This window comes from Glycine soja, chromosome 7 (genome assembly GCF_004193775.1).
Source record: "Glycine soja cultivar W05 chromosome 7, ASM419377v2, whole genome shotgun sequence".
Taxonomy (NCBI): domain Eukaryota; kingdom Viridiplantae; phylum Streptophyta; class Magnoliopsida; order Fabales; family Fabaceae; genus Glycine; species Glycine soja.
This window is the reverse complement of record NC_041008.1, coordinates 17,826,535-17,852,077: the sequence shown is the minus strand read 5'-3', so window position 1 is coordinate 17,852,077 and position 25,543 is coordinate 17,826,535. Positions and strand designations below refer to the sequence as shown.

Genomic DNA, 25,543 nt, shown 5'->3' with positions numbered 1-25,543 from the left:
ACAAACCTGTATGATCGAACCACCAAGTTGGAGGATACATTGACTCAGTTTATGAAGGTCTCAATGTCCAATCACAAGAGTACTGAGTCAGCAATTAAGAACCTAAAAATCCAAGTGGGGCAGCTGGCCAAGCAAATAGTAGAAAATTCCTTAGGGAGTTTTGGAAAAAATACTGAAAAAAAATCCCAATGAGGAATACAAAGCCGTAGTTACTAGAAGCCAAAGGAGAGTGTTAGTGGGTGATGGGAGTCAAAGCAATGAAGGAGAGTTAGGAGCAGAGGAAGAGAAAGAGAAAGAGGAAGAACAAATGGAAGAAAAAGAAATAAGTGAGAACGAGGAAGCAGAAAATGAGAAAAAGAATAAAAAGAGAGAAAGTGAGGGAGCAGAGAGAAAAGAGAGTGAAGATAAAAAGACTAAAAGTAAGCTGGTGAGAGAAAGAAAGAAAGAGGTTGTCCCCAACCCAGGAAAGGAAGCACCATACCCTTTGGTGCCGTCCAAAAAAAACAAGGAGTGATACTTTGCTCGCTTCCTTAATATTTTCAAGAAGTTGGAAATTACTATTTCCTTCGGGGAAGGCTTGCAACAGATGCCACTCTACACCAAGTTTCTGAAGGATTTGTTGACCAAGAAGGGTAAATACATCAATAATGAAAACATCATGATGGAAGGTAATTGTAGTGTAGTTATTCAGAGAATCCTCCCACCAATGTACAAAGATGTAGGGAGCGTGACTATCCTGTGCTCAATAGGTGTTGTATCAGTAGGAAAAGCACTAATCGATTTGGGGGCTAGCATCAATTTGATGCCCCTATCTATGTGCAAAAGGATCGGGAACTTAGAGATTTCACCAACCAGAATGACATGGCATCTTGCTAACCATTCAATTACAAGATCCTATGGTGTGGTGGAGGATGTGTTGGCCAAGGTTCGTCAATTCACATTCCCTGTGGATTTTGTGATCAGGGATATAGAGGAAGATGCTCAAATTCCGTTCATCTTAGGCCGTCCTTTCATGTTGATGGCTAAGTGTGTAGTGGACATGGGAAATGGTAACCTAGAAATGAGTGTCGATGATCAAAAGGTTACCTTCAATCTATTCAATGCAATTAAGCATCCAAATGACCACAGGGCCTATTTTAAGATGAAGGCAGTTGAACATGAGGTGGCCATGGTAGCTCAAGCTATGGCATCACAATCCCCATTAGAGAAAGCTCTGACTAATGTTGTGGAGTGCCTTACAAAGGAAGAAGAAAAAGAATTGAAGAAATGTTTGGAAGAGTTGGATGGGTTGAAAGGAAGCCCTGCAGAAAAAGTTTTATTTGAAGAAGGATCCCCCTACAATGAAAGCTAAAGTGAACTTGAAGATCTTGCTGATGCATTTGAAGTATGTGTTCTTAGAAGATAATGAGGCAAGACCAGTAGTGATTAGCAACTCCCTAACTCATGAGGAGGAATCTCGGCTGGTGAAAGTCTTGAAAAAGCATAGGGCAGCGATCGAATGGCACATATCAGACCTTAAGGGAATTAGCCCTTCCTACTGCATGCAAAAAATCAATATGGAAGCTAAGTACAAACCTGTGAGACAGCCGCAGCAAAGACTTAATCCTTCTATGAAGGAAGAAGTGCACAAAGAAGTGCTCAAGTTGCTGGAAGCAGGCCTCATCTATCCCATTTCTGATAGTGCTTAGGTGAGCCCCGTACAAGTAGTCCCTAAGAAGGGTGGCATGACAGTGATAAGAAATGAAAAGAATGATTTGATTCCCACAAGAACAATCACAGGGTGGCGCATGTGCATCGACTATAGGAAGTTGAATGTTGCAACAAGGAAAGATCATTTTCCTCTTCCTTTCATGGACCAGATGCTTGAACGACTAGTTGTTCAATCATTTTATTGTTTTTTAGATGGCTACTCTGGATATAATCAGATTGTTGTGAACCCAAATGATCAAGAGAAGACTACATTCACTTGCCCATTCGGCGTGTTTGCTTACAAAAGAATGCCCTTTGGGCTTTGCAATGCTCCCACTACTTTTCAAAGATGCATGATGGCAATATTTGTCGACATGGTAGAGAAGTGTATTGAAGTGTTTATGGACGACTTCTCAGTGTTCGGCTCATCATTTGATTGATGTCTAGCCAATTTGGAGCTGGTGTTGCAACACTGTGAAGAGACGAATCTGGTCCTCAACTAGGAAAAATGCCACTTCATGGTCCAAGAAGGGATCGTCTTGGGGCACAAGATTTCTGTAAGGGGAATAGAGATGGATAAAGCAAAAATTGATGTTATTGAAAAACTGCCTCCACCAGTTAATGTTAAGGGAGTAAGGAGCTTTCTGGGATATGTGGGGTTCTATAAGCTGTTTATTAAAGACTTTTCGAAGATTGCCAAGCCGATGAGTAATTTTCTCAATAAGGATACTATGTTCTTATTTGATGAAGAGTGTTTGAAGGCATTCAACACTTTGAAGACCAACCTAGTATCCGCTCCCGTAATTACAACACCGGATTAGAGCTAGGAGTTTGAGCTCATGTGTGACGCAAGTGACTATGCCGTCGATGCTGTGTTGGGCCAGAGGAAAGGCAAGGTTTTTCATGCCATCTACTATGCAAGCAAGGTCTTAAATGACACTCAATTAAATTATGCCACCACAGAGAAGGAGATGCTTGCAATTGTCTATGCCTTAGAAAAATTTAGATCATACCTGGTGGGATCCAAGGTCATTGTGTACAATGATCATGCAGCTATTAAATACCTGTTAACAAAGACTGATTCTAAGCCCAGGCTAATAAGATGGATCCTGTTGTTGCAAGAATTTGATCTAGTCATTCAAGACAAAAAGGGATCCAAAAATTTGGTAGCTGACCACTTGTCAAGACTAGTGAATGAAGAAGTTACCTTCAAGGAACTGCAAATACGAGATGAGTTTCCAGATGAATCACTGTTAGTGGTGAACGAGAGGCCATGGTTCATTGATTTGACCAATTTTAAGGCAGCACGAATCCTTCCAAAGGATCTGAATTGGCAGCAGAAGAATAAATTCTTGCATGATGCTCACTTTTATGTCTAGGATGATCCATACTTGTTTAAGATTGAAGCTGATAACCTTTTGAGGAGATGTGTGATGAAAGAGGAATCTAAAAGCATATTGTGGCACTGTCATAATTCACCTTGTGGAGGTCATTATAGTGGGGACAAGACAACAGCCAATGTCTTGTAATCAGGATTCTTCTGGCCTTCACTTTTCAAGGATGATCATGAACATGCAACTGAATGCGATCAATGACAAAGAATGGGAAGCATCTCAAGGTGAAATGAAATGCCCCTGCAAAGTATCATTGAGGTAAAAAATTTTGACTGCTGGGGTATTGACTTCGTAGGTCCTCTTCCCCCCATCTTGTGGGAATGAATACATCCTTGTAGTTGTTGACTATGTGTCCAAAGGGGTTGAAGCAGTCGCTACCCCAAAGAATGATGCCAAGAATGTTGTAAAATTCTTGAAGAAGAATATCTTTTCTCGCTTTGGGGTATCGAGAGTTCTGATCAGTGATGGTGGCTCTCATTTTTGCAATAGCCAACTTCAAAAGGTGCTGGGGCATTACAATGTCACACACAAGGTGGCCTCACCATACCATCCACAGACGAACGATCAAGCTGAGGTTTCCAACAGGGAACTAAAGAAGATTCTAGAGAAAACTGTGGCCTCTACTAGAAGAGATTGAACTATTAAGCTAGATGATGCCTTGTGGGCTTATCGGACTGCCTTTAAAACCCTCATACGACTATCTCCATTTCAAATGGTTTATGGCAAAGCCTGCCACTTGCCAGTAGAAATGGAGCATAAGGCATATTGGGATTTGAAGTTCTTGAATTTCGATGAAGTTCTATCGGGGGAGAAAAGGAAGTTGCAACTCTTGGAGTTGGAGGAAATGAGGCTGAATGCGTATAAGTCATCCAAGCTATACAAGCAAAAGGTGAAGGCGTATCACGATAAAAAGTTGCTGAAGAAGGACTTCCAGCCAGGCCAACAAGTTTTGCTTTTCAACTCAAGACTCAATCTGTTCCCTGGAAAATTGAAGTCCAAATGGTCTGGACCATTTACCATCAAATAAGTAAAGCCATACGAAGTAGTGGAGTTAATGGATCCTCAGTCAAAGACTCTAGAGAGAAGTTGGATTGTGAACGGGCAAAGATTGAAGTTGTACCATCGTGGGAGTATTGAGAGATCAACCATCATCTTGCATTTACAAGACCCATAGAGGTGATATACGTCAAGCTAGTGACATTAAAGAAGCGCTTACTGGGAGGCAACCCAACTTTCCTACCTTTTCAATCTTTTATTTTTGTTTTAATGCATGTTAGTTAGGTTGTGTTTCCATTGATACTGCTAGGGAGAAGAGTGAAAGAGTATGAACTTAAATGAAAGGGGTTGGCCACAAGCTTCTTTGAAGCTGCTTGGCTGGGTTGAGTCTAGAAAAAAAAATCCAGTCATCCAACTCGCTCAACGCGACACCCGCGCTAAGCGAGACATAGCCTACATGATGAACGAGTAATACTCTTGTTAAGCGCACCAAGAAGAAGAGAGAAGAATGAAAAGACACACAAAAATTCCAAGAGAATACAATTCTTTATAGAATGCAAATGCTAGAAGAAGAAGAAACAAGCATTAGGAGTCATTCCTTCCCTCTATTCCCTTTCTTATCTTCTTCCCCTTCGCTAAATATTCCCATCTTGCAATTCTAAAACCTCTATGAGAATGAGAGGCTAAACCCGCTTTGTTAGGAACTTGGCAGCCAACTATTCTTGATGTAATTTCTCTTCCTATCTATTTAATAATATTACATTTTCATGATCCTTTCTTGTTTTTAATATTATTGCTTGTGGCTTGATCACCCATTTACATGATAAGTTTTAGGGGTAGCATTGGGAAACGTTATTTTCTAATAGAATTGGGAAATGGTATCTAAATAAAGTCATCACTAGGGATAGATTGATATTTGTTTAGCCTGTTATACATCTCTATTCTTAATGCAATTTACTATTTTAGCTTTCCAAAGGGATTTAGAAGAGAAAATAGATAAATTAGGCTCTTTCATGCGAGGGACCAAAGTTAGAGTATACACTAGTAGATGCAGGTGTAAATTGGAATAATTATAAATAGAGAAAAATCATTAACATTACATCAAAGAGTATCTCTGGTAGGCTAAGTTTCCAACATTCTCATCTTCTGAATTTCCTTCTACAAGAATATTGGATTTTCTCATCTCTTCTGTCTTTAATTAATCCATTTAAATTATTGTTTAAATTCCCCTCTCATTTGATTTAATTTTCTCTTAATTTAAATTTTTGTTTTTCTCATAAACTTTTTAAATCAATTTTCTTTAACTTCTTTTACTAATCCAATATTCATCTACCTAAGTACAAACAAAGTCCTTGTGGATATGATAATCGGACTTCCATTTTAACTCTACTACTTGGGATGAATTGGTGAACTTGTCAATCCATCAATAACCAACAACTATGATAGACATAGATACTCTTTCGCAACTCTAAAACTGCACTGCGGAGATGGAGCGATGCCGTGAGGAGGAGCTGAGAAAGCTAAAGGCTGATCATGACCAACTAGAGGCTCATGTCAGATGTCCCCACGACTATGGATATCAAAATCACATTTTAAATCGTAGAATCGTACGATTCCATAAAGCCTTGGTGAGTTAAAGCGGGAGCAGAATCAGAATCGAAGTGGACTTGATCGAGTTTGCATAGACTCAAGCGAGTTAAGGTAGAATCGCGAGTCTACGTCGAGTCTGCGGGTTTGTGAAAAACCCAAAACGGTGTCGTTTCATTTGCGCTTCATTTTCTATATTCCTTATGTGTGGGTTCATGTTGCAGTTGCTTAATGGTTTTTTCGTTTTCTTTGTAGTTTCTTCCTCCGTGCAACGCGCTTGCTGCCGGAGTGCGACGGTGAGGTGCAGCGGTGAAGGGATCCTCCGCGAGACAATGAGGTGCATTGTGCAAGTTCAACACTAGGTTTTTTCCGATCCCTTCACTACCTGATTAATGTTTGTTTTTGTTTCTATTTATGTGATTTTGTTTTGCTATTCATCTTCAAGATTAATGTTCCTTAGCATTTGGTGTGTGAGTTTTGTTGGTCATTTGGTGTGTTAACTTGTGTTTCTTACTATTACATTTTGGTATTATGTTGGGTTGTTGGCTACTATTTTTTCAACTTAGAGACTAATTGATTGTCATGTACTGGATTTTATCATTGTTGGGGAAATGGGAAGTTGCAAATTTTCCCATATTTGTCAAAATTCCAATATTTAAATATTAATTAAGTAGAATGACATATGAGATATGAATAAATGATCTTCTGTCAGTTATTTCTTAGTATTAATGTCTCTTGCATTTCTATAAATTGAAAATTAGAATCACTTGAGGTTGAGGGTCAAATGATACTTTAATTCCAAGCTAAGTGAGTTGTTAACTTACCACAGAGAAAAATAGAAACATGAAATTCTTCACTGCTATCATTAGTGTTCTGTGTTTCTTGGCTAGCCAGATTGTTTGGGAAGTTGCTTTTGCTATTGGAGCTTCTATTCAGTTCTTGTATGTCATATCAGTCATAGACATGTATTGGCCTCAAAGGAAATTAGTCTTGGTAAATGACCGAAAATACTACCTGTAGGCTTTGTGTATCAAGTGAGCACCTTATTTCAACCTATAGAGTTTAAATAAGTGAACACCTTCATTTCTTTCTTTTATGAAGGAACACCCTCATTTCAATAAGTTGTTCCATGAAACAGGTGATCATTTAATGACAACAGAATAAGAGAAAATAATATGAAAGTAATATACAACTTAGAGTGTTCAAATAAAGCCAGCTACTTCACGTAAAAAAAAAGATATAAATAACATTGAGCTTAACTATCGACTAAAGTAACTTTCAATACACATGGTCACTAAAACATGAATATTATTTACCTTGTGATGTGTCTGAAAACACATAAATGGGAGTGAAGTCTTTAGACATATCCATAACATAACATCTGGGTATATGTCTAGCTTTAGTTCCAACCAACTCCATTGTAAACTAAGTATTTATCTAAAAAATCAATATAAAAGGACAAAAATCACATGGAAAAGTGTTATTAATAGTTACAATCACTAACTATTTTACAATATATATGCAAACTATTGTTGTGATTCCAAAAACATTCTCATTCTGTCTCATTCAATTTAGTGTTAGACAACAGTACAACTAAAAAACTTCTTTGAACTAGTGATTTTTCTAGTTATTGATGTCATTTGAGTAAAGGATGTGCAATCAAACCTGAGGTCATTGAAGAATTACATGTTTGTTAACAAATACTTACAAAAGGTCCAAATCATATTTCAACTAACACATAGGAAGTCAACGTATTTATAGAAACAATAGATATGCAAACTATTATCAAGAAGAAACATATTAAATAGATTTTAAAGTACAATGGAACATGTTTACAATACACTAGTACATATAATGTAGTATTATTTAACTAATGAACTAAATTATACTTTTTCAACGAAAAGATGGCATAAGAATACAAAGACTTACCTGGCCAACCCATTGCTAGACTTGGTTCCAACTATATTTTCAAATGTTTGCACAACATTTTCTTGCCTGTCTTGTCTAGTTTCTTTCTCAATATTTATATTTTCAGGCCTATCTAAATTAGAGGTTCATCATATTTCACAGGTTCAACACTAGGCATTTTATCATCTGCATTATTGTTATCCATTTTCATCTCACTTAGTTTTTCATGTACCACATGTGTAGAAGCTTCAACCTTAACTTTTGTAAGCTTAGATTTGATTGAGATAGACTTCTCAACATTGGGATAAGCTTAGGGTTGAGACTGAGCATCCCTAGAAATATATTCTATTTTCTACTACTAAGGTAAAAATGGTTAAAATAAATTAAAATATGATTGTTAAGGTAAAAAAAAAAAATAGGATATAACAAAAATTATTAACAACCAAAACTATTGCCCGCATTAGAAGTGAACTATATTTTATTTTCTACCTTCATGCACTTTTTTCAATCTAAGCAAGGTTTAAAAAAAGGGTTTGACACCATGATTTCGGCCACAATATCAAGGTTTCTGGAGTGTCCCTAACAAGAGTGGCCAACGCATTGGTCACACTTGTCTGCAATTTTCTACATATCACTATTACATAATGTCCTAGTTTCAATATATTAGAGTTAACCATGTTTACTAAATATTAGAACCAATTTTCTGGTTGGTAACCTTAGAAATTGAGATTATTTAGTTTGCTTTCTCTTTATGAATTATGACGATAAGTGATATGCTACCAACATGCTTTCTACAATAATCCTTTAAAATGCTTTTTGTCTCTATTGATGTTAGTAATTTATGCTAATTGCTATGGCCTCAAACGCGTTGTCCTTTGTTATTAGTATGTTATAATGAGTGGAAGTGGATCCAATTCAAGTGGTGGAGATACAACTGCAGGTGGCTCTTCTTTGGTTGCTAGAAATAAATACAAAAATGCCTCTGGGAATAGGGCTGATATTGGGTGGAAACATGGGATTGATGCTGATGGCAATGGTAAGAAAGTCAAATGTAAGTATTGTTCAAAGACTGTGTGAGTGGTAGAGTTTTCAGATTCAAGCATTATCTTGCTAGGACTAGAGAAGATTCTAAGCCTTATGCTACGGTGTTGGATGAGATTAAATTATTGAATATGAAAATTGTTTTTGAATCTAAAGCAACAAAAGAAAAGAAAAAGGAGATTGAATAGTATTGATGAAGATGAAGAAAGTGTTGAAGGGGTGGAGGCAACCAACTTCCAGGGACAAATGGGTTTTGGTTCAAAAGGAAAAGAAGGTAGTGCAAGTAGTGGGAGTGTTAGTGTTCAAACAACTTTGAATCAATTGATGAAAAAAAAATATAAACCTTTAGTTGATGCTCAAGTTGCTGAATTTTTTTACACAAGAGTCATTCCATTCAATGCTATTAAAATCCTGCATTTTTAAAGATATGTGAGATGATCGGGAAATATGAACCTGGCTATAAACCTACATCTTACCATGATGTTAGAGAAAAGCTGTTGAAACAAGTAGTGAAAAAAATTGATGACGATATGCAAGAGTTTAGGGATGAGTGGAAGAGAACTGATTGCTCAATAATGCCTGATGGGTGGACGAATAAAAAAAGGCGTTCAATTTGTAACTTCTTGGTGAATAGTCCAAAAGGGACAATATTCCTGTATTCCTTAGATACTACTGACATTTCAAAAATAACTGACAAAGTTTTAAGATATTAGATGACGTTGTCACATTTGTTGGAGAAGAGAATGTAGTTCAGGTGATTATTGATAATGCTGTGAATTTCAAAGCAGCAGGAGAATTGTTGATGCATACTTGGTCGAATTTGTATTGGACTCCATGTGTTGCCCATTGTATTGATCTAATACTTGAGGACTTGGAAAAACATCCAAAGGTTCATGAAATTACTATAAAGAAGGGAAGAAAGATAATCACTTGTATATATGGTAGAACAATGCTTATCAGCATGCTCAAGAAATACGCAAATGGAAGGGACTTGGTTAGACCTGGTATGACTAGATTTGCAACTGCTTACTTGACTTTAGCTTGTCTCCATGAAATGAAAGCATCTTTGATGAGGTTGTTCAGTTCTGAAGAATGGGAAGAGAACTAAGTTTGGAACTTCACAAGAGGGGAGAAAAGTAGAAAATTCAGTTTTGGATAGTAGATTTTGGAAGAATGTATCCATATGCCTCAAAGTTATTGCCTTTTTTATGGTAGTCATTTGATTGGTAGATTCAGATAAAAAACATGTCATGGGTTTCATATATGTTGAGATGGATCGTGCAAAGGAAAGGATTAAAAGCAACTTCAATAATGTGAAGAAAAAGTAAGTTTTTTAAATTATATCATTTAAATTTTAAAATATAGTTTACTTTACTTATCTATGTCTAATTCTAAATATAATTTATTTTATTTATCTATATAGTTATGAACCTGTTTAGGAAATTATTGATAAGAGGTGGGAGAGCCAACTTTATAGGCCTTTGCATGCAATTGCATATTATCTTAATCCTCAATTGCATTTTGAAGATGATTTTAAAAAAGATAATGGAGAAGTGAAACAATGATTGTTTATTTGTATGATGAGATTGATAAAGGACATTGGGGTAAGGAACAAAATTATTGGTCAGCTTCTTGAATTTCATTTTGCTAAAGGCCTTTTTTCTATGGAGAATGCAATAAACTTTAGGAAGACTATGTCACCTGCAGAATGGGAAATGTTTGGGGATGGATGTCCAAAATTAAAGTAGTTTACTATTCGTGTTTTGAGCTTAGCTTGTAGCTTTTATGGATGTGAGCGTAATTGGAGCTCATTTGAAATGATAATTGAACTTCATGACTTTATTTTTTGTTATTTATAGGTTCATACAAAAAGGATAAATTGTTTGCATCAAAAGAAAATGAATGACTTAATTTATATGATGTACAACTTGAAACTAAAAAGTAGACAAATAAGAAAAATTATTGCTCTTCCATTTAAAGATATGAAATCTGATGATGAGTGGATAACAAAAAAGGGAGATGATATTTTTGATGAAGACAATGTTCAAGTTGAGCAAAAGCAACCTCTAGGTGAAAGTGGTAGTGGAAGCAATATTGACTTGGTTGGAGGAAGTTTAACTGATCTAACTTTGGATGCATTTGATATTGACAATTTGATTTTCAATGACAATGTGAAAGATCATTTCTCAACTGAGGAAGAGATTGAAGATGATAGAGATGAAGATGATGGTAGTGGTTGTGATATTAGGGATGATTTTATTAGAGGATTGATGGTCATTTGAACTATTTCTATGTTTTTAAAGTGTTTTTATTTCAAGAACTTATGTTTTGTATTTTATGAATTTATGTTTGATTGGGTGTGGACTATGGACTATGTTAGTTTATTGAATTATTGTTAAGGTTTGTTATTTTGATTTATTTTAGGGTTGAAATATTTAGTTATGATTTTATATATTGAAATATTAATAAATTTTTTAAATTGAGTAAACTCTTACGAGTTTACAATTCGATTCTACAAGTTGAATTTACAAAGTCTCCACGAGTGTACGCAGAATCGCGAGTCTGATAACCTTACCCACGGCGATGAGCACTCCGCTCACACATTGCCTGAGCGCACCCAAGGGAAATCACACCCCCGACGCACAGTCAACACTCTAGATGACTTAAGTCTCTCCCATATGTACCGTCTAGCAGGGCAGACTACTAGTCGACACCCTTTCGTCGATCGAATTATGGAAGCTGTCATACCCTTGGGGTGGAAACCACTCAACCTGGAGCAATATGATGAGATCACCGATTCAAATGAGATCTAGACGCCTTCCTGACTCAGGCGAATCTATATACCAATGACGATGCAATCTTATGTCGTGTCTTCCCAATGTCCCTTGAAGAGGTGTCATTGACCTGGTATGATGGACTCCCACCAAGATCCATAGACAACTTTGACACCCTTGTCGAACGCTTCAGTGTGCAATATGCAACCAGTAGATCTCACCGCATGACCTCGACCGCCTTGGCTAGTGTGGGACAAGCAGACAATGAGTCTCTTAGAAAATTCATGTACAGATTTTGGCGCACCACTGTCCAGATCTGAAATCTTAAAACAGAGGTAGCGTTGTATTCCATACTCCTCGCCCTACGGCTCAACAAGTTCATGGGCAGCTGTGCAAAAAAAAAACCCCGGTAGCATGGACGAGTTGCACAAATGAGCCAAGGGTTACATTCAGATGGAAGAAATGTCCAAATTCAGGATTGAAGTCAGACAAGCTGGACATAAGTGTGACAAGTGAGAAAGAAGCACCAAGATCAACTTACACAAGTCGAACAATAGGCATAGGCCAAACACATGCTAGCCTCTTTCAAAAGGGCCTAGTTACGAACGTTACACACCTCTGTCGGCTAATCACACTATAATTCTAGAGGACCTGTAACCCCTACAAACAAGGACCCACAGTTCCACTCCTCTCCTATAAATACCAGGTTCCATCAAACTCTCAACACATCCCACACGAGTAAACACGTCTGTGCATACATTATTATACTTGTTTTCTTATTCTTCTAACTCATATACTTAGTTGAGCGTCAGAGTCCTTTGTTTTGTAGGTCTCTCCTTTTGTCCTTTTAACAAAGATCACTCTCAAAGCTGACCTGCGAAGTCCAGAAACTCACTTTAGCCATACTCACCCTGATGTGTGCCTGCTTCGAATTTTGGTATATACAATTTTCATATTTTTTATGGAGGCATCCATGTTCTTCTTAACCTTGATACATCCCTCCCCCCCCCCCCCCAAAAAAAGATATAACCCATAATTTCATGAACCCAATTCCATAATTAATCGCAATATAGCAACAAAAAGGGTTTTAGCCTTCTGCTTTGGTGCAAATTTATTTCAACCCCAACGAACACTTACCCATGACAAACTCGAGAATTTAAACTCTTATCTGTGGAGTTTCAACGACGAACAAAAAATCCTCAAGCGGAATGATTGGTAACCAAATCCAGACGATAAGTGCAAACCCAAAGAGGCTCTAATGTGAATCCAGCCAAAGGCTTCAACGACCACGAAGGCGCACATCGAAGCAGTGGGTGTTTCTCCTTTGATTCATGGGAAGAAAAAATAAAGGCAAGCAATTAGCGTAGCATTACGTGTTTTATGATTTGGGTTGGCTCTTTCAGATTCAAACTAAAATGTATTTTTATTTTTCTTTCTGTCAATTTATATTATTTTATATTTTTTAATGACGTCACATCATTTAATTTGATGTATCTAACGCGTCATATTTAGGGAAGAGTATATGCAAGACTTTCTTATTATATCAATTTTTTCCCATCTCAATTAATGTAGTATCCGTTTTACTTTAGGGTTGACACAAAACTTCCTATGTGGATTCATCAAGGATTTACGGTTGCAACACAGAAATCGATATATAGTGGATCCTACATGAGCATAGAGGTAAAACTTTTTTGTACCCAATTCAAATTCATTTGAATAGACATTTAAATGTGTTTCATTATGAAAAATAAAATATTAATTTATTATATTATTTTTTTCACATCTCAATTAATGTAGTATGCGTTTTACTTGAGTGTGGACACAAAACTCCCTTCGAGGATTTATATGCAAGAATGTATGGTCACCGCACATAAATCGATACATAACTTTGATGATGTAGTATAGTGGCAACCTCACTAGAATTTGTTTTATCAACTCAATGAATTGAACTCTATTTTATTTATTAAAATTTATTGAAAATTAAAAATTCAGTGTTTTTCACTTATTTAATGAATCTTATACTTTTATAGCTTTCAATGAATTTTAATTAATACTAAAACTAAAAATAAAAAATATGTCAAAAAGAAAATATTAAAAACACATTACTAAAAATGAATATTGTCGGTGACTTTTTGCAAAATCAAAATATTAAATTGCCTTTAAGTCAACTATGCTAATTTCAGTGGAAGCTTATTTTTTTCCCAATGGAGTGAGAGTGAGTTGGATTTTAAGGTTCACAACATGCTTCAAAGCTTATTGAATGCTTATGGACATATTAACAGATTGTCTAGCAATAAGATTTTTATATTAACAATGATTCAAACTCACACTCTTGTAAGATTATGAGTCTAATATTTATCAACTCCACTCTTGTAAGATTATGAGTCTAATATTTATCAACTGTACCAATATTTGTCAATAGCTTCTACATTACTTTTCAAAGCTTATTGAATGCTTATGGAGGTATTAACTGATTGTCTACAAATAAGATTTTCACATCAACAATGATTTAAACTCACACTCTTATAAGATTATGAGTCTTATCTTTACGGAGTGCACCAATATTTATCAACAACTTCTACATTACTTTTTCTTTTAATGTTCTTGACATTTTAAATATAGGGGAGTAATAATAAATAGTAATACATTCTCACGACACATTCATTTAAATATACATTCTATGATTGATTAAAATTTATCAAAAATTATTACCTCCATTTATATTTATAAGATCCAAATTAAAAATGGTGTTTATTCTTTTTTATAAGACTCAATTCATAATGTCTTTTGCATTAATTATTTTTGAACTAAATTATCCCTAGATAAAAAAAATGTTATATCAACAAACATTTAGAAGAGAGAGAAAAATATTAATACCAATAATAGTAAAAAAAAAACCTAAATTTAGACCAAATTTATTACTACAAACTACTATCTTTGTTCCTAAATACTCTTTTAATTAATTTACACTCTTTATAAAAGTTCTTTAATAAAGTTAGTACAACATTAAACTTGTTATAACTTGTATTATTTTGCAAAAAATATCCTTCAAATTATTGAGACTCATAATCTCTCTATCTTTTCACTTAATTATTTTTTTTCACTTAATTAATGTGTGCTAGTCATTTTATGTAATCCTTTATAAAAGAGATAATCCTTATTAATCTCCGTTAATTAGGTATTTGAGTCTAATAAATAAAAATGAAATAAAAATAGTATAAAATTAGTTAAAATTCATCTAATGAAAAGTAAAAGTTACCAAATTTTATGATTTGTAATAAATTTTAGGGTATGGTCAAAAGTCCCTTAGGAAAATATATTGTTAGTTCCTTCTTTTAAAATATATTGTTAGTATTTTTCTTTATCTTATCTTATTTTTGCAACAAAGTAATAAAGATTTATTACTATATCTAAATTAAGATTTTTTTTTAATTTTATTTGTTTCTTTTTATAAGATTTTTTTTAAAGTTATTTTTTGCATTAACTTATTTTTTTACTCAAATTCTCTTAATTATTTATAATAAATGCTATGTACTAAAAAGATAAATATATTATTTCTCTTATAAGGATTAAATAAGAATATTATTACACATTAATTAATTAAGTGAAAAGATATAAATTATGAGTTTCAATAACTTTAAGGTAATTTTTGCAAGATAATATAAATTTTAAAAAATTTAATGCAAGTAACTATATTAATAAACATTTCTAAAAGATGTGAATTAATTAGAAAAAAGTCTAGAAAGGGAAAAAATACCTACCAACATGCACATTCATAGTTAAAATAGGATAAATGCTTTTTTTTTATTTTACTTTTTCTTCTCAAATAAAAAAAATTATATCTTTTTAGTTTCTCAAATTTGAACTGAAGATTAAAAAAAGTAATTTTTAATTTTTTGAGAAATTAAAAATTAAATTTTTTTATTTGAAAACTTTTTATTTTACCACATATATTTCTTAACTTATTATATCGAATTAATCCTTAATAGATAACGATCGTTGATGTAAAAAAAATAAAAAATATAAATTTTTTCACAGGAGCTAACCTTATAACACCAACTCTATGCAATTATTAATATGATACGAAAAATTAAGATGGATAACAAAAATATAACCCACTTCTTCGCGCGATGTAAAGTATTAGTAGATGCTATTCAATGTCTCATCATTCGTCCCCACCGTGTACTTAACATCACCCCAGGCAAGCCAATCGGGACACATCAGTAATCTCACACATCCTCTGTTCAACCGAACCCCCTTCCCGGCCTATAAATATCCAAGCACTGTAATGGTTTGAAATTCGCAGGCTAGAGAGAGAAAGACACGGACTGAGAAAGAGAGAATGCTCTGAGTTTCAGAGACACTGTAATAGAGAGAGAAAGAGAGTGTGAGTTTGCGATGATGAGAACCAGAGACCGAAAGAGCAAAACGACATTCACAAATCTGCGCAAACCTCTCAATCTTATTTCCTGAGCATTCTCTTGCGTTTTGTCTCCACCGTCGTCGTTTTTGTTTCTTGAAGCATTTCGCGCGCGAGGGAGGGTAAGATGAGTCGTTTAGGGTTCAAGCACGAGGTGTACGACGGCGACAAGCACATCGGCGAACTAGATTTGATTCCTCCGTCGTCGTTGACGACGACGACGCCGTTTCACAACAACTTCCGCTTCCCGAACAACGAGATTCGCATCCACCACTTCAGCGCGAAGAGCGAGCGCTGCCCTCCGCTCTCGATCCTCCAAACCGTTGCCGCATTCAACGTCCGCTGCAAGCTCGATTCCTCAGTCGCCACTGAACAGAAGGAACTAATCGCCATCCACGCCAGTTGCTTCTACGAAATGAAGGTTATCATCAACAAATTATAAACTAATTATTAATTAATTCACGAATAAACAAACGAATTGAATATATTTGTGTAGTTTTAGTGTTTTCTGATAAAACGGTGCGTTTTAGACGGCGGTGGTGGTGGTGAACGACGAGGAGATTCACCTCGTTTCGATGCCGAGCAAGAGGAAGAAGTTCCCGTGCTTCTGGTGCTTCGCGGTGCCGTTGGGGCTCTACGACGCGTGCTTGGGGATGCTGAACCTGCGGTGTCTCGCGATTGTCTTCGATTTGGACGAGACGCTCATCGTGGCGAACACGATGAAGTCATTCGAGGATAGGATTGAGGCCCTGAGGGGGTGGCTTTCGCGTGAGACCGATCCGTTGCGGGTGCAGGGGATGTCCTCAGAGCTTAAGAGGTACCTCGAGGACAGGTTGTTGCTCAAGCAGTACGCGGAGAGTGACACTGTTGTTGATAACGGGAAAGTGTATAAGGTTCAGATGGAGGAGGCGCCACCGCTGTCTGGTAGCCACGAGAAACTGGTTCGGCCGGTTGTACGGTTGCAGGAGAGGAATATTGTCCTCACGAGGATTAATCCTGAGGTTTGTGGTTATTGTTGATTGAGTATTAAGTGTTGTGTTTCTGTTTGATTTTGGTTGTTGGTTAGTTTTTGTGGTGTTTGGGTTTTTGAGGGAGGGTGAATGGTGGGGGGAGATTGCTCGATAGGGTTTTTAGGGTTTAAGTTTGGGGTTTTGGGAATTGGTAAAATTTGATGAGGTGAAGTTTGGGGTTTTGGGAATAGGTGAAATTTGCTGAGACTGAGCATAGTGGGGTGTTGTGCCTGATTTATGAAAATTGTTAGATGGGATTGAAACTTCGAAATTTGCTGAGGGCAATCTTAGTGTGGTGATGTGGCTGATTTATGAAAATTGTTAGATGGGATTGAAGTGATGAAATGGATTGCATGTGGCTGTAAGACTGCTGTAGCTGCATTTGGCCTCTGATTGTGGATTGCATTGGGCTGCATCTGAGCACAATGCAACTGCAATTTCTAACCTTTTAAAGAATGAAAGAGGAGCTGGGGAGAGTAGTAAATCTTCTGGAATAATTGTTCGCAAACCCCTCTTGTACTCGTTTATGGGTCGCACAATAACACTTCTGTGCGGGGAGTGAGTGCACAATCAAATTGAATGGGTATATATGGGTAAAGTACACACAACTTTGGCTTGGATAAACATAGGTTTTAAATTGGTTTGTCTATTCACTTCATTCTTGCTTTTACTCAGATATAAGGATTCACTTTTCAGAGATTTGGATTTAGAAGAGTAGAGTTTTACTCAGTAATTTTTGACTGAATTAGGAATGTGTTATCACCAACATAGGAGAGAGACAAAGAATGACATTATTTTGGGTTTTATTGATATGTGATATATTCTGCTTTCTATGATCTTGTATTTTGGATAATTAGTCATTTAAGAGTTTTACATTTTAACATCGTGTTGATTCTCTCTTGTTTACAGTTTCAGCTTTTGCTTGTTTATATTTTTTGCCTGTATAAATGAAATCAGCTTCATATACCTTCAAATTTTCTTTCAGTTGCGAAAAAATGTTGAGTTAATGTTGCTGAGTGTCAAGGGGGCTAACTATTATTGATTAAATTGCCCAGTGGTTACTGATTCTTGCATGTGCTTGTCCTTGTTTATGAATGTATATGCTATCAATTTACTTGGGCAGCTTTTTTGGTTTTCTTAATGGATCTATTATGTATAGTTTTGTTGTAGTTTAGCATTGTTATTCATCTTTGTGAGTTTGTTCCATGTCTCTAGATAGTACACAAATACTGTGTAAAACTTGTCATTTTTTTGTATGAATTTCTTGGCATGTAATGTGGTTATTAATTACACCTAAATATTTGGAACCCTTCTGATATGCAGAGATTTTGTGTCTCACTGCTTGTTTTTTCTCATAGATACGTGATACTAGTGTATTAGTGAGATTACGACCTGCTTGGGACGATTTAAGAAGCTATTTAACAGCTAAAGGACGCAAGAGGTTTGAAGTATATGTTTGTACTATGGCTGAAAGGGATTATGCTTTGGAAATATGGAGGCTTCTTGACCCTGGGGCACATCTTATAGGTTTAAAGCAAGTCCTTAATCGTGTGATTTGTGTCAAATCAGGTATTGTTTCTATTATTTCGTAACTATTTGAACCTTCTTTGAATCACCTTTAACGTGATACACAATTTTGAAATGAAACTTAATTTGAAATCTTATCTACCTCTTAAAACATTTTTTTTTATGGGGTCTTGTTGGTTGTGTAACAAATATAAAGGGCACAAGTTTGTTTTTGTAGGTAATTTGCTTTATTTTGTCTTATTGCTTCTTATAGTTGTAATTTCTTCTTGCTGTTATTCATTTCTGTATGGAATAATTTCCAGGCTCCCGAAAATCTTTACTAAATGTTTTCCAAGATGGTGTCTGCCATCCCAAGATGGCAATGGTGATTGATGATCGGTCAAAGGTCTGGGTAGACAAGGACCAGCCTAGGGTTCATGTGGTGCCTGCCTTTACTCCTTATTATGCTCCTCAAGCAGAGGTGCAGGTTTATGTATATTATTGCAATTTTTTTAATTTTATTTTCTAAATATTCTTGATAGAGACTTTAGTATATTCTTTTCTTTATTAGACAGCCAATGCTGTCCCAGTCCTATGTGTAGCAAGAAATGTTGCATGCAATGTCAGAGGTTGTTTTTTCAAGTAAGTTATATGATTGAGTGTTTTATTGGCTCAAATATTATTCCCACTATGGCTATAATTAATTTGCCACGTTCTCAGAGAGTTTGATGAGAGTTTATTACAAAGAATTGCTGAAATCTTCTTTGAAGATGATATTGGACTTCTACCTCATCCTCCGGATGTCAGCAACTATTTGATGTCTGAGGTATTACTGCATTAGATGTGTGCTTCATAATTTATTGATGATAATTAGCCATCCGTGATGATGTGCTATTATCTTCCTGTTTGTAGATGCTTGTTTATCTGTTGCTCTGATATCACCATGTTCACTGGATGACAGGATGTACCAAATGGTAATGCTAATGCCCCCTTCAGTGAAGGAATGAATGGTGCAGAAGTTGAACGGAGGTTAAGCCAACCTGTAAGTTTCCTTGGTTTTCAATGTGTTATTTCTGGTCTTGTTGTAGCAATGTATTTTCAAACTTTCAAGTAATTCTTGGTAGTGGCTTTCGTGTTGTCTCTGTGATGTGTTTTGGCCAGTAGTATTGTTTGTGCATGGAACATTTGTAGATACTACAATAATTTATTTTATTTTTTATATATTTTGTGTTATTCTTTTCAGGATGATAAGTTTTCTGTTGATTTATCCACCCGACCCATGACAAACAGTGTTGAATTCAGACATGAAACCTCTCAGCCAACTGCTGGTATTATTTCAAATGTCACCGGCCCTGGATCTTCAAGAACACTGATTCCTTCTCAGAGTACGGCACAGATTATGCTATTTTAGGGTTTCTATATTCTAGTTTTGCAAAAATGTGCTTTATTTTCATGGTATTTTTCCCATCCTTGTCTCAGAACCTGGTTTGCTTGGACCTCCTGTCAAGCATGATGGCAACTCTGTTGATCGTGATTATGACATGAGAAAAGGACTTTTAGGCATGAGGCATGGTCCAGATATAAGAGGTCAAATTTCAGCTGAACCTCCTCTGATATTGAGGCCACCTAATCAAGCATCACCATCTTTGATGCAGCCATTTGGAGGTGGGTTGGTAGAAGATGATATAGCCAGCAGAAGTCAGACCAATAGTTGGCCTTCTGCATCTGTTAAAGAATCTAATGTAATAAAGTCCGATAAGCATCAGGCTCAACAGAAACCATTTTCTAATAGTGTCATAGGTTCATCCCCCAATGTTTTACTCCCACAAGCATCACAACTAAAGGCTGAAGAGGTTTGTCAATGAGCATTTTGTTGCTTCCCATTTTTGACAATATTTGAAGTGTTTTTTTGGAGTACTGTAAAATTTCCTGTGTTGAAAATATTGCTTATATGCAGGCAACTTCTGTTTCTGATTTGCAGAGGCAGATTGTTCCATCTAAGTCTCAGCTATCATCAGGTAATGTTTATTTTCTTGATATATTCTTATTTAAAGCCTTTGAATCTTATTTGACACTCTTATTAAGTATGATGAACTGTGTGTGTGTGAATGGAATAAGGGCCAGTTTGTATTTGGCTACTATAAATATTTTCCATGATTATTTAATGAGTTTTTATATTGGTATTAATATAGTTTTGATGTACTGTTTGAAAGATCAAGTGTTAAATCAGAAATAGTATTACATAGTTTAGTAGCATGTATCTTGTACATGTTAAAAAATAGACCCATGAATGCTTTGTATTTCACCTTTTGGATGTCCCCACTTTCTATTTTTCCCTTCTGCTTTCTGTGAATGGTGTTGGAGCATCACCCTTCATGCTCTGATTTTGTGTTAACATAGTCCACTCTGTTTTGATTGAACTCAAAAAGAAAACCAACTGCTAATAATTGAATATTGAATATTGCAGCAAGATGTTACAAATTAACAGTGAAATATCCCTAAACAATCAAAAAAGACATGGGTGAAACAGAGAAAATATTCCATTGCTTTCAGAGCTTAGGGCCCAAGCCAGAGGCCAACCACGCCTTCTTTATGATTCACTTCCTTCCTTCAATGATAAAATTAGGAAATTGACTTTACAAGGAATACTCATTTTATACACTTTGGATTGGAGAGAGCTGAAGTTGTGCATGAATGCATTTTTTCTTTGTGGTTGTTTTCTTCCTTTTGCCTAGTGGGAAAAAGGCTATTGTTGTTGTTGGGTGTTTTCTTTCATTTTTCCTTTGTAACTTCATATCATTTGGTAGATTCTAATGTTGGCCTTGTTGAATTATCCAACCATATCTCCTAGTTTGTAGGGCTGGAAAAATCCCAGATACTGGGACAAGCTTGTTTCTAAGTTCTCGTTAGCATTTTATTTTCATTGCTGCCTATATAATTGCTGTTCTGTGTTGTGTTATTGACCTAAGTTTTTGCAGAGTATGGGATATCTCAGAATCATGCCTCTTCTAACAGCAAAGATTTTCAACATGAAGCTGGAAAAATGAACTTCTTATCCCCTCTATCTATTCAAGTGCTGCAAGAAATTGGGAGGCGGTGTAACTCTAAGGTATGCATGACTTTTGCACCTAACTGAATTTTTATCTGTTTTTCTTGAAGTACAATTTCATGTTTTTCGATTACAGGTTGAATTTAAGTCTATTTTAAGCACCAGCAAAGACTTGCAGTTTTCAGTGGAGGTCAGTGAAAGTTATATCTCTCTTTTTTTTTTTTCTTCTTCTTCTTCTTCTTATTATTATTATTATTATTATTATTATTATTATTATTATTATGCCTCTTTATGCACGCCTTATTTAACATTTTTGTTATATGATTGCATTACTCTTTGTTTATGTAGCATGAGTTGTATTATATGCATTATTTGATTATTGGTTTTGAACTCTTGAATTTTTGTTACTCTTGGATCTGAAATAAGTTTTGGTCTTCTCTGTTTTAATTGATTCATAACCTGTGCTGTAAATTTGTCTTGTGCCTGGGTTTAGGTACTATTCACTGGTGAGAAAATAGGTGTTGGTATGGGTAGGACAAGGAAGGATGCTCAACAACAAGCTGCAGAGAATGCTCTTCGTAGTTTAGCAGGTAAACAGCAATTGTTTGAGCCAATTCCAAAATTGTGTTCTGATTATATTGTTTGTATAGCATTTGTTCCTTTGTAATGAAGACAAAATTTTTGGAACATAGGGATATAAATAGTCAGTCAATAATATGATACGGATTGATAGGTAAGATATTGTTGCTGCATTTGGTGAGACATTATTGGTTAAGGGAATAGGTTGAAAATTTCCTTTCTTCATTTTGGTTACAGAGATAGCATTTACTTGTTGCTTGATAACAAGTATCTGAATATGGCTATGCCCTTCCAGCACTATGCATAGAACAGTTCTGAGATTCTTTATTTTGGTGATTTGTGAAATAGTAACTATTGAATTATGTAGAACAAATAGGAGTGAGTTCAAATTGAAGAGTATCTGTTGGTATCTTTCAGTTACTTTCTTGCATCCTTAGTCTTGGCTCCATGATTGTACATGATCACACATCTAGTAATTATCAGCAAACATGGCTCAAGAGGTAAGTATTCTTTTGCACTTTATTGTCTGGGCGTGAGGAAATGCTTCTGCGCATGCTACTGGTGATTGGTGAATGATGGCTAAGTAGTAACTATTGAATTATGTAGAACAAATAGGAGTGAGTTCAAATTGAAGAGTATCTGTTGGTATCTTTCAGTTACTTTCTTGCATCCTTAGTCTTGGCTCCATGATTGTACATGATCACACATCTAGTAATTATCAGCAAACATGGCTCAAGAGGTAAGTATTCTTTTGCACTTTATTGTCTGGGCGTGAGGAAATGCTTCTGCGCATGCTACTGGTGATTGGTGAATGATGGCTAAGTGTGTGATGGTTGATTAACAAAGATTGTTTATCTCATTGTTATAAATGTAACTAGCTTTTTGGCCTTTTCTTTATTGGAATTATATTAACTACTGAATGTGTTTTTTGGTGTATGGAATTACAGAGAAGTATGTGGCACATGTGGAGCCTCAATGTAGAGCTGTCGATAAAGATTTTGACAAGCTTTCTCTTGGATGTGACAATGGTTTCTTGTGGGATGTGATCAATCCAGAATCCAGTGAACCGCAACCAGAAGATGGAGTGTCTAGAGAAAATGCTTCTGAGGTGAGTATCTTTTATGTTTTTGGTAGTTGATTTGACTTGTTTGTTTAAGGAAATAGGTGATGCTTGGATAAGGGGTATGTGGACTAGAAATTCCAGATGGAAGTGGTTGTATAGAGAAATCACGTTGTTTATGGAATTGTGTAGCATCAATGTGAAGGCTAAATCACTGAATGGGGAGTGAACTGGCTTCACGACTGCTACTGCTGTCTTAGACAGGCTTCTTAAATTCCTGCTTATAAGGTAATGGCTTGGTATAATCAGTCCCTGGTATCTACCCATTATCCAAGTACTCCCTTGTTATTGTTTTAGCCATATTGCTATTGCATGCTTCTAAATTATATTGTTGCTTTCCAGTTCAATTGGGAATACAAGAAGGAATCAATTACTTTTTCCTTGAGTTTATGTTGTGGGTTGAATTATTTTCATAACAGCGGTCTCTAAGGGTTGATACATGGAATTTGTAAGGAGTAAAGACTCAAATAATTGGTACTGCAGGATATTACTTAAATTAGGTTGTTTTCAGGAATTTTTATTATGTGGTATGCTCTATATTCTACCACCTAAGAGTGTGTTTGGATGAAAGAATTTAAAATTCTGAGAAATTTTAAATTCTAAGAATTTTGAATTGAAATTTTTTTATTTTCAAAATTTTATGTTTGGATAAAAAAAAATTAAAATTCTGAGGGTGAAAGAAAATGAATACAAAGAGAAGAGAAGATATGATTGTTGTGTTTTCCAAGAGAAAAATATTGATGCGGCATGGGGAGTTGCAGAGGAACCGGGACATGACGGACGGTTGCTTTCCTGACTGACGGGTGCAGTTCTACGTGTTCCCTTACACATGTCCCCGATCGAAGCTCTGCGAGCTCAGACAGGATTTCTTGAAGAAGAGGAGGATCATCGGCACGAGGAAAGAGTTGCAAGTTCGAGAACGGGATTTTGGGAACTTTCAGGTGAAAGAGAAGATGAAGATTATAAAGGAAATACAAAAACGTTTTGGAAGGTTCTTCTATCAAGAAGAAAATTTCAATTTCTCACCTTTTAGAAGGAAATTAAAATTCCACATTTTTAGTTGTTTAAAATTTTATTTTAAAATTTCAAAAATTTAAATTTTTCATATAAAACATTCAAACAATAGATTAAAAAAATTTAAATTCTTTAATAAATTATTTTTTCAATTAAAATTTTCTATCCAGATTCTAAAGTTGATCTACTAGTGATATGTGAATTGCTGCCTACCATGTCATGAAGATGTAATTATTTGTATCAATTCACTATGATTTTCAGGCTTTGGATGCTGAGACTAGGTCAAGTACCCCTAACGCCACTAATCAGCAAATGGACAAGCGTATGAGCTCCCCGAGGTAACTTGAAATCGGATTTTATCTAGGCGTGTTAAAGCACGGATTTTTCATCCTGAACTCTTCTATTTATGTTATGCTTTTCCTCTCAATGTTCTTGGTTATTTTTTTTCCTCAACTTATACAATTTCTTTATGTTTTCTTCAATAATTTAGGATCCTGAAATTTGATGAATTTTTAATACCTTGAGCTTGGTTTTTGGCGCAGGTGAGTATTTCATATAATAGGGGGTGTCTATCTTAGTTTTCTTTTGTCAATTTCAGGATGCCCAATTCTAAACGATTGAAGGAATGAAAAAGTTCCAAGATAAACAAGATTTACCATTAGTGCAGCCAGCAACTGGAGAATTGGCCATCTGAATTCTTGGAACGGCATATTATCATTTTATACGTAAAAGGTTTTGATGTAATTCTCGTGTAATATCTCTGCCATAACAGTTGTAGATGTGACAAGGTAATTTCCCTTAGCTAAATTCTGTTATAGAGAAGGGCATTATTTTTATTTTGTTTTGCCCTACTATTTTCCTCATTAGGATGTTTCTCTAGCTTCCTGTTCAATGCCATATTAGTTGGAATATTAATTACAAGAAAATCATTTCTCCTTTGTAATTAATCCCTTTTGGTGGTCTAATTTGCTAGGATTGGTCCCTACTGATTTGACTGTTTTTTTTTATGATACTGATTTGACTGGTTCACATAACGTTGGCTTAAAGTTTTTTGAGTGTCAGTTTCAGACTAATTATCTACGCTTACCAGATAAACATGCCATATTGTTCATTAATAAAACTTGTCCAATGTATCCTCCACATGGTAATAATCAATTAGGACTGCAAGGAGGGCTAAATTTTCAGGTCTAGACCATGAATTAATTTGGCCCTTTTACATAAAACTATAATTTTTTGTTTTTTTACTGAACATAGAACTATAATCTTAAGTCTTAATAAATCGGAGTTTAGTTGTGTTTTCTGTCTTTTAAGTTTATGCTTGATTTTGGTCTTGAGTTATTTTAGTTCAAGTTTTTTAAAATAATCTAATTTGATATCTTAATGAAGTTTTCTATTTAAAATTTTAATTTGTCGATAAAGTACTTGAGAATTTATGATGGATTTTATATATAAAGTA

General features: G+C 35.4%; 3 protein-coding genes across 13 annotated transcripts; all 3 read left to right on the top strand.

Moving 5' to 3' along the window:
• The first annotated feature begins 586 nt into the window (after positions 1 to 586).
• On the top strand, positions 587 to 1,351 carry LOC114420462. The gene has a single exon (XM_028386353.1). It carries the CDS (start codon positions 587 to 589, stop codon positions 1,349 to 1,351), a length of 765 nt encoding a protein of 254 aa, XP_028242154.1.
• A 2,444-nt stretch (positions 1,352 to 3,795) lies between these two features.
• Positions 3,796 to 4,110, top strand: LOC114420460. Its single transcript, XM_028386352.1, has one exon. It carries the CDS (start codon positions 3,796 to 3,798, stop codon positions 4,108 to 4,110), a length of 315 nt encoding a protein of 104 aa, XP_028242153.1.
• An 11,469-nt stretch (positions 4,111 to 15,579) lies between these two features.
• Positions 15,580 to 25,072, top strand: LOC114419048 (RNA polymerase II C-terminal domain phosphatase-like 2). 11 transcript variants are annotated; one of them, XR_003668161.1, is made up of 18 exons: positions 15,581 to 16,230; positions 16,340 to 16,810; positions 18,178 to 18,388; positions 18,649 to 18,806; positions 18,897 to 18,967; positions 19,046 to 19,151; positions 19,287 to 19,367; positions 19,569 to 19,710; positions 19,805 to 20,178; positions 20,283 to 20,343; positions 21,304 to 21,434; positions 21,511 to 21,564; positions 21,868 to 21,964; positions 22,901 to 23,061; positions 23,206 to 23,301; positions 23,835 to 24,014; positions 24,349 to 24,425; positions 24,686 to 25,072. XR_003668161.1 is itself a non-coding variant. In XM_028384637.1 (16 exons), the coding sequence occupies exons 1-16, from the start codon at positions 15,937 to 15,939 to the stop codon at positions 24,609 to 24,611; spliced, it is 2,499 nt and encodes an 832-aa protein (XP_028240438.1). In that variant the 5' UTR covers positions 15,580 to 15,936; the 3' UTR covers positions 24,612 to 24,688. The 11 variants fall into 11 exon arrangements, 7 of the variants coding, with proteins under 7 accessions (XP_028240438.1, XP_028240441.1, XP_028240436.1 ...); XR_003668159.1 differs by lacking the exon at positions 23,206 to 23,301; XR_003668160.1 differs by lacking the exon at positions 23,835 to 24,014 and having other exon boundaries at positions 15,582 to 16,230.
• The last annotated feature ends 471 nt before the right edge of the window (positions 25,073 to 25,543 follow it).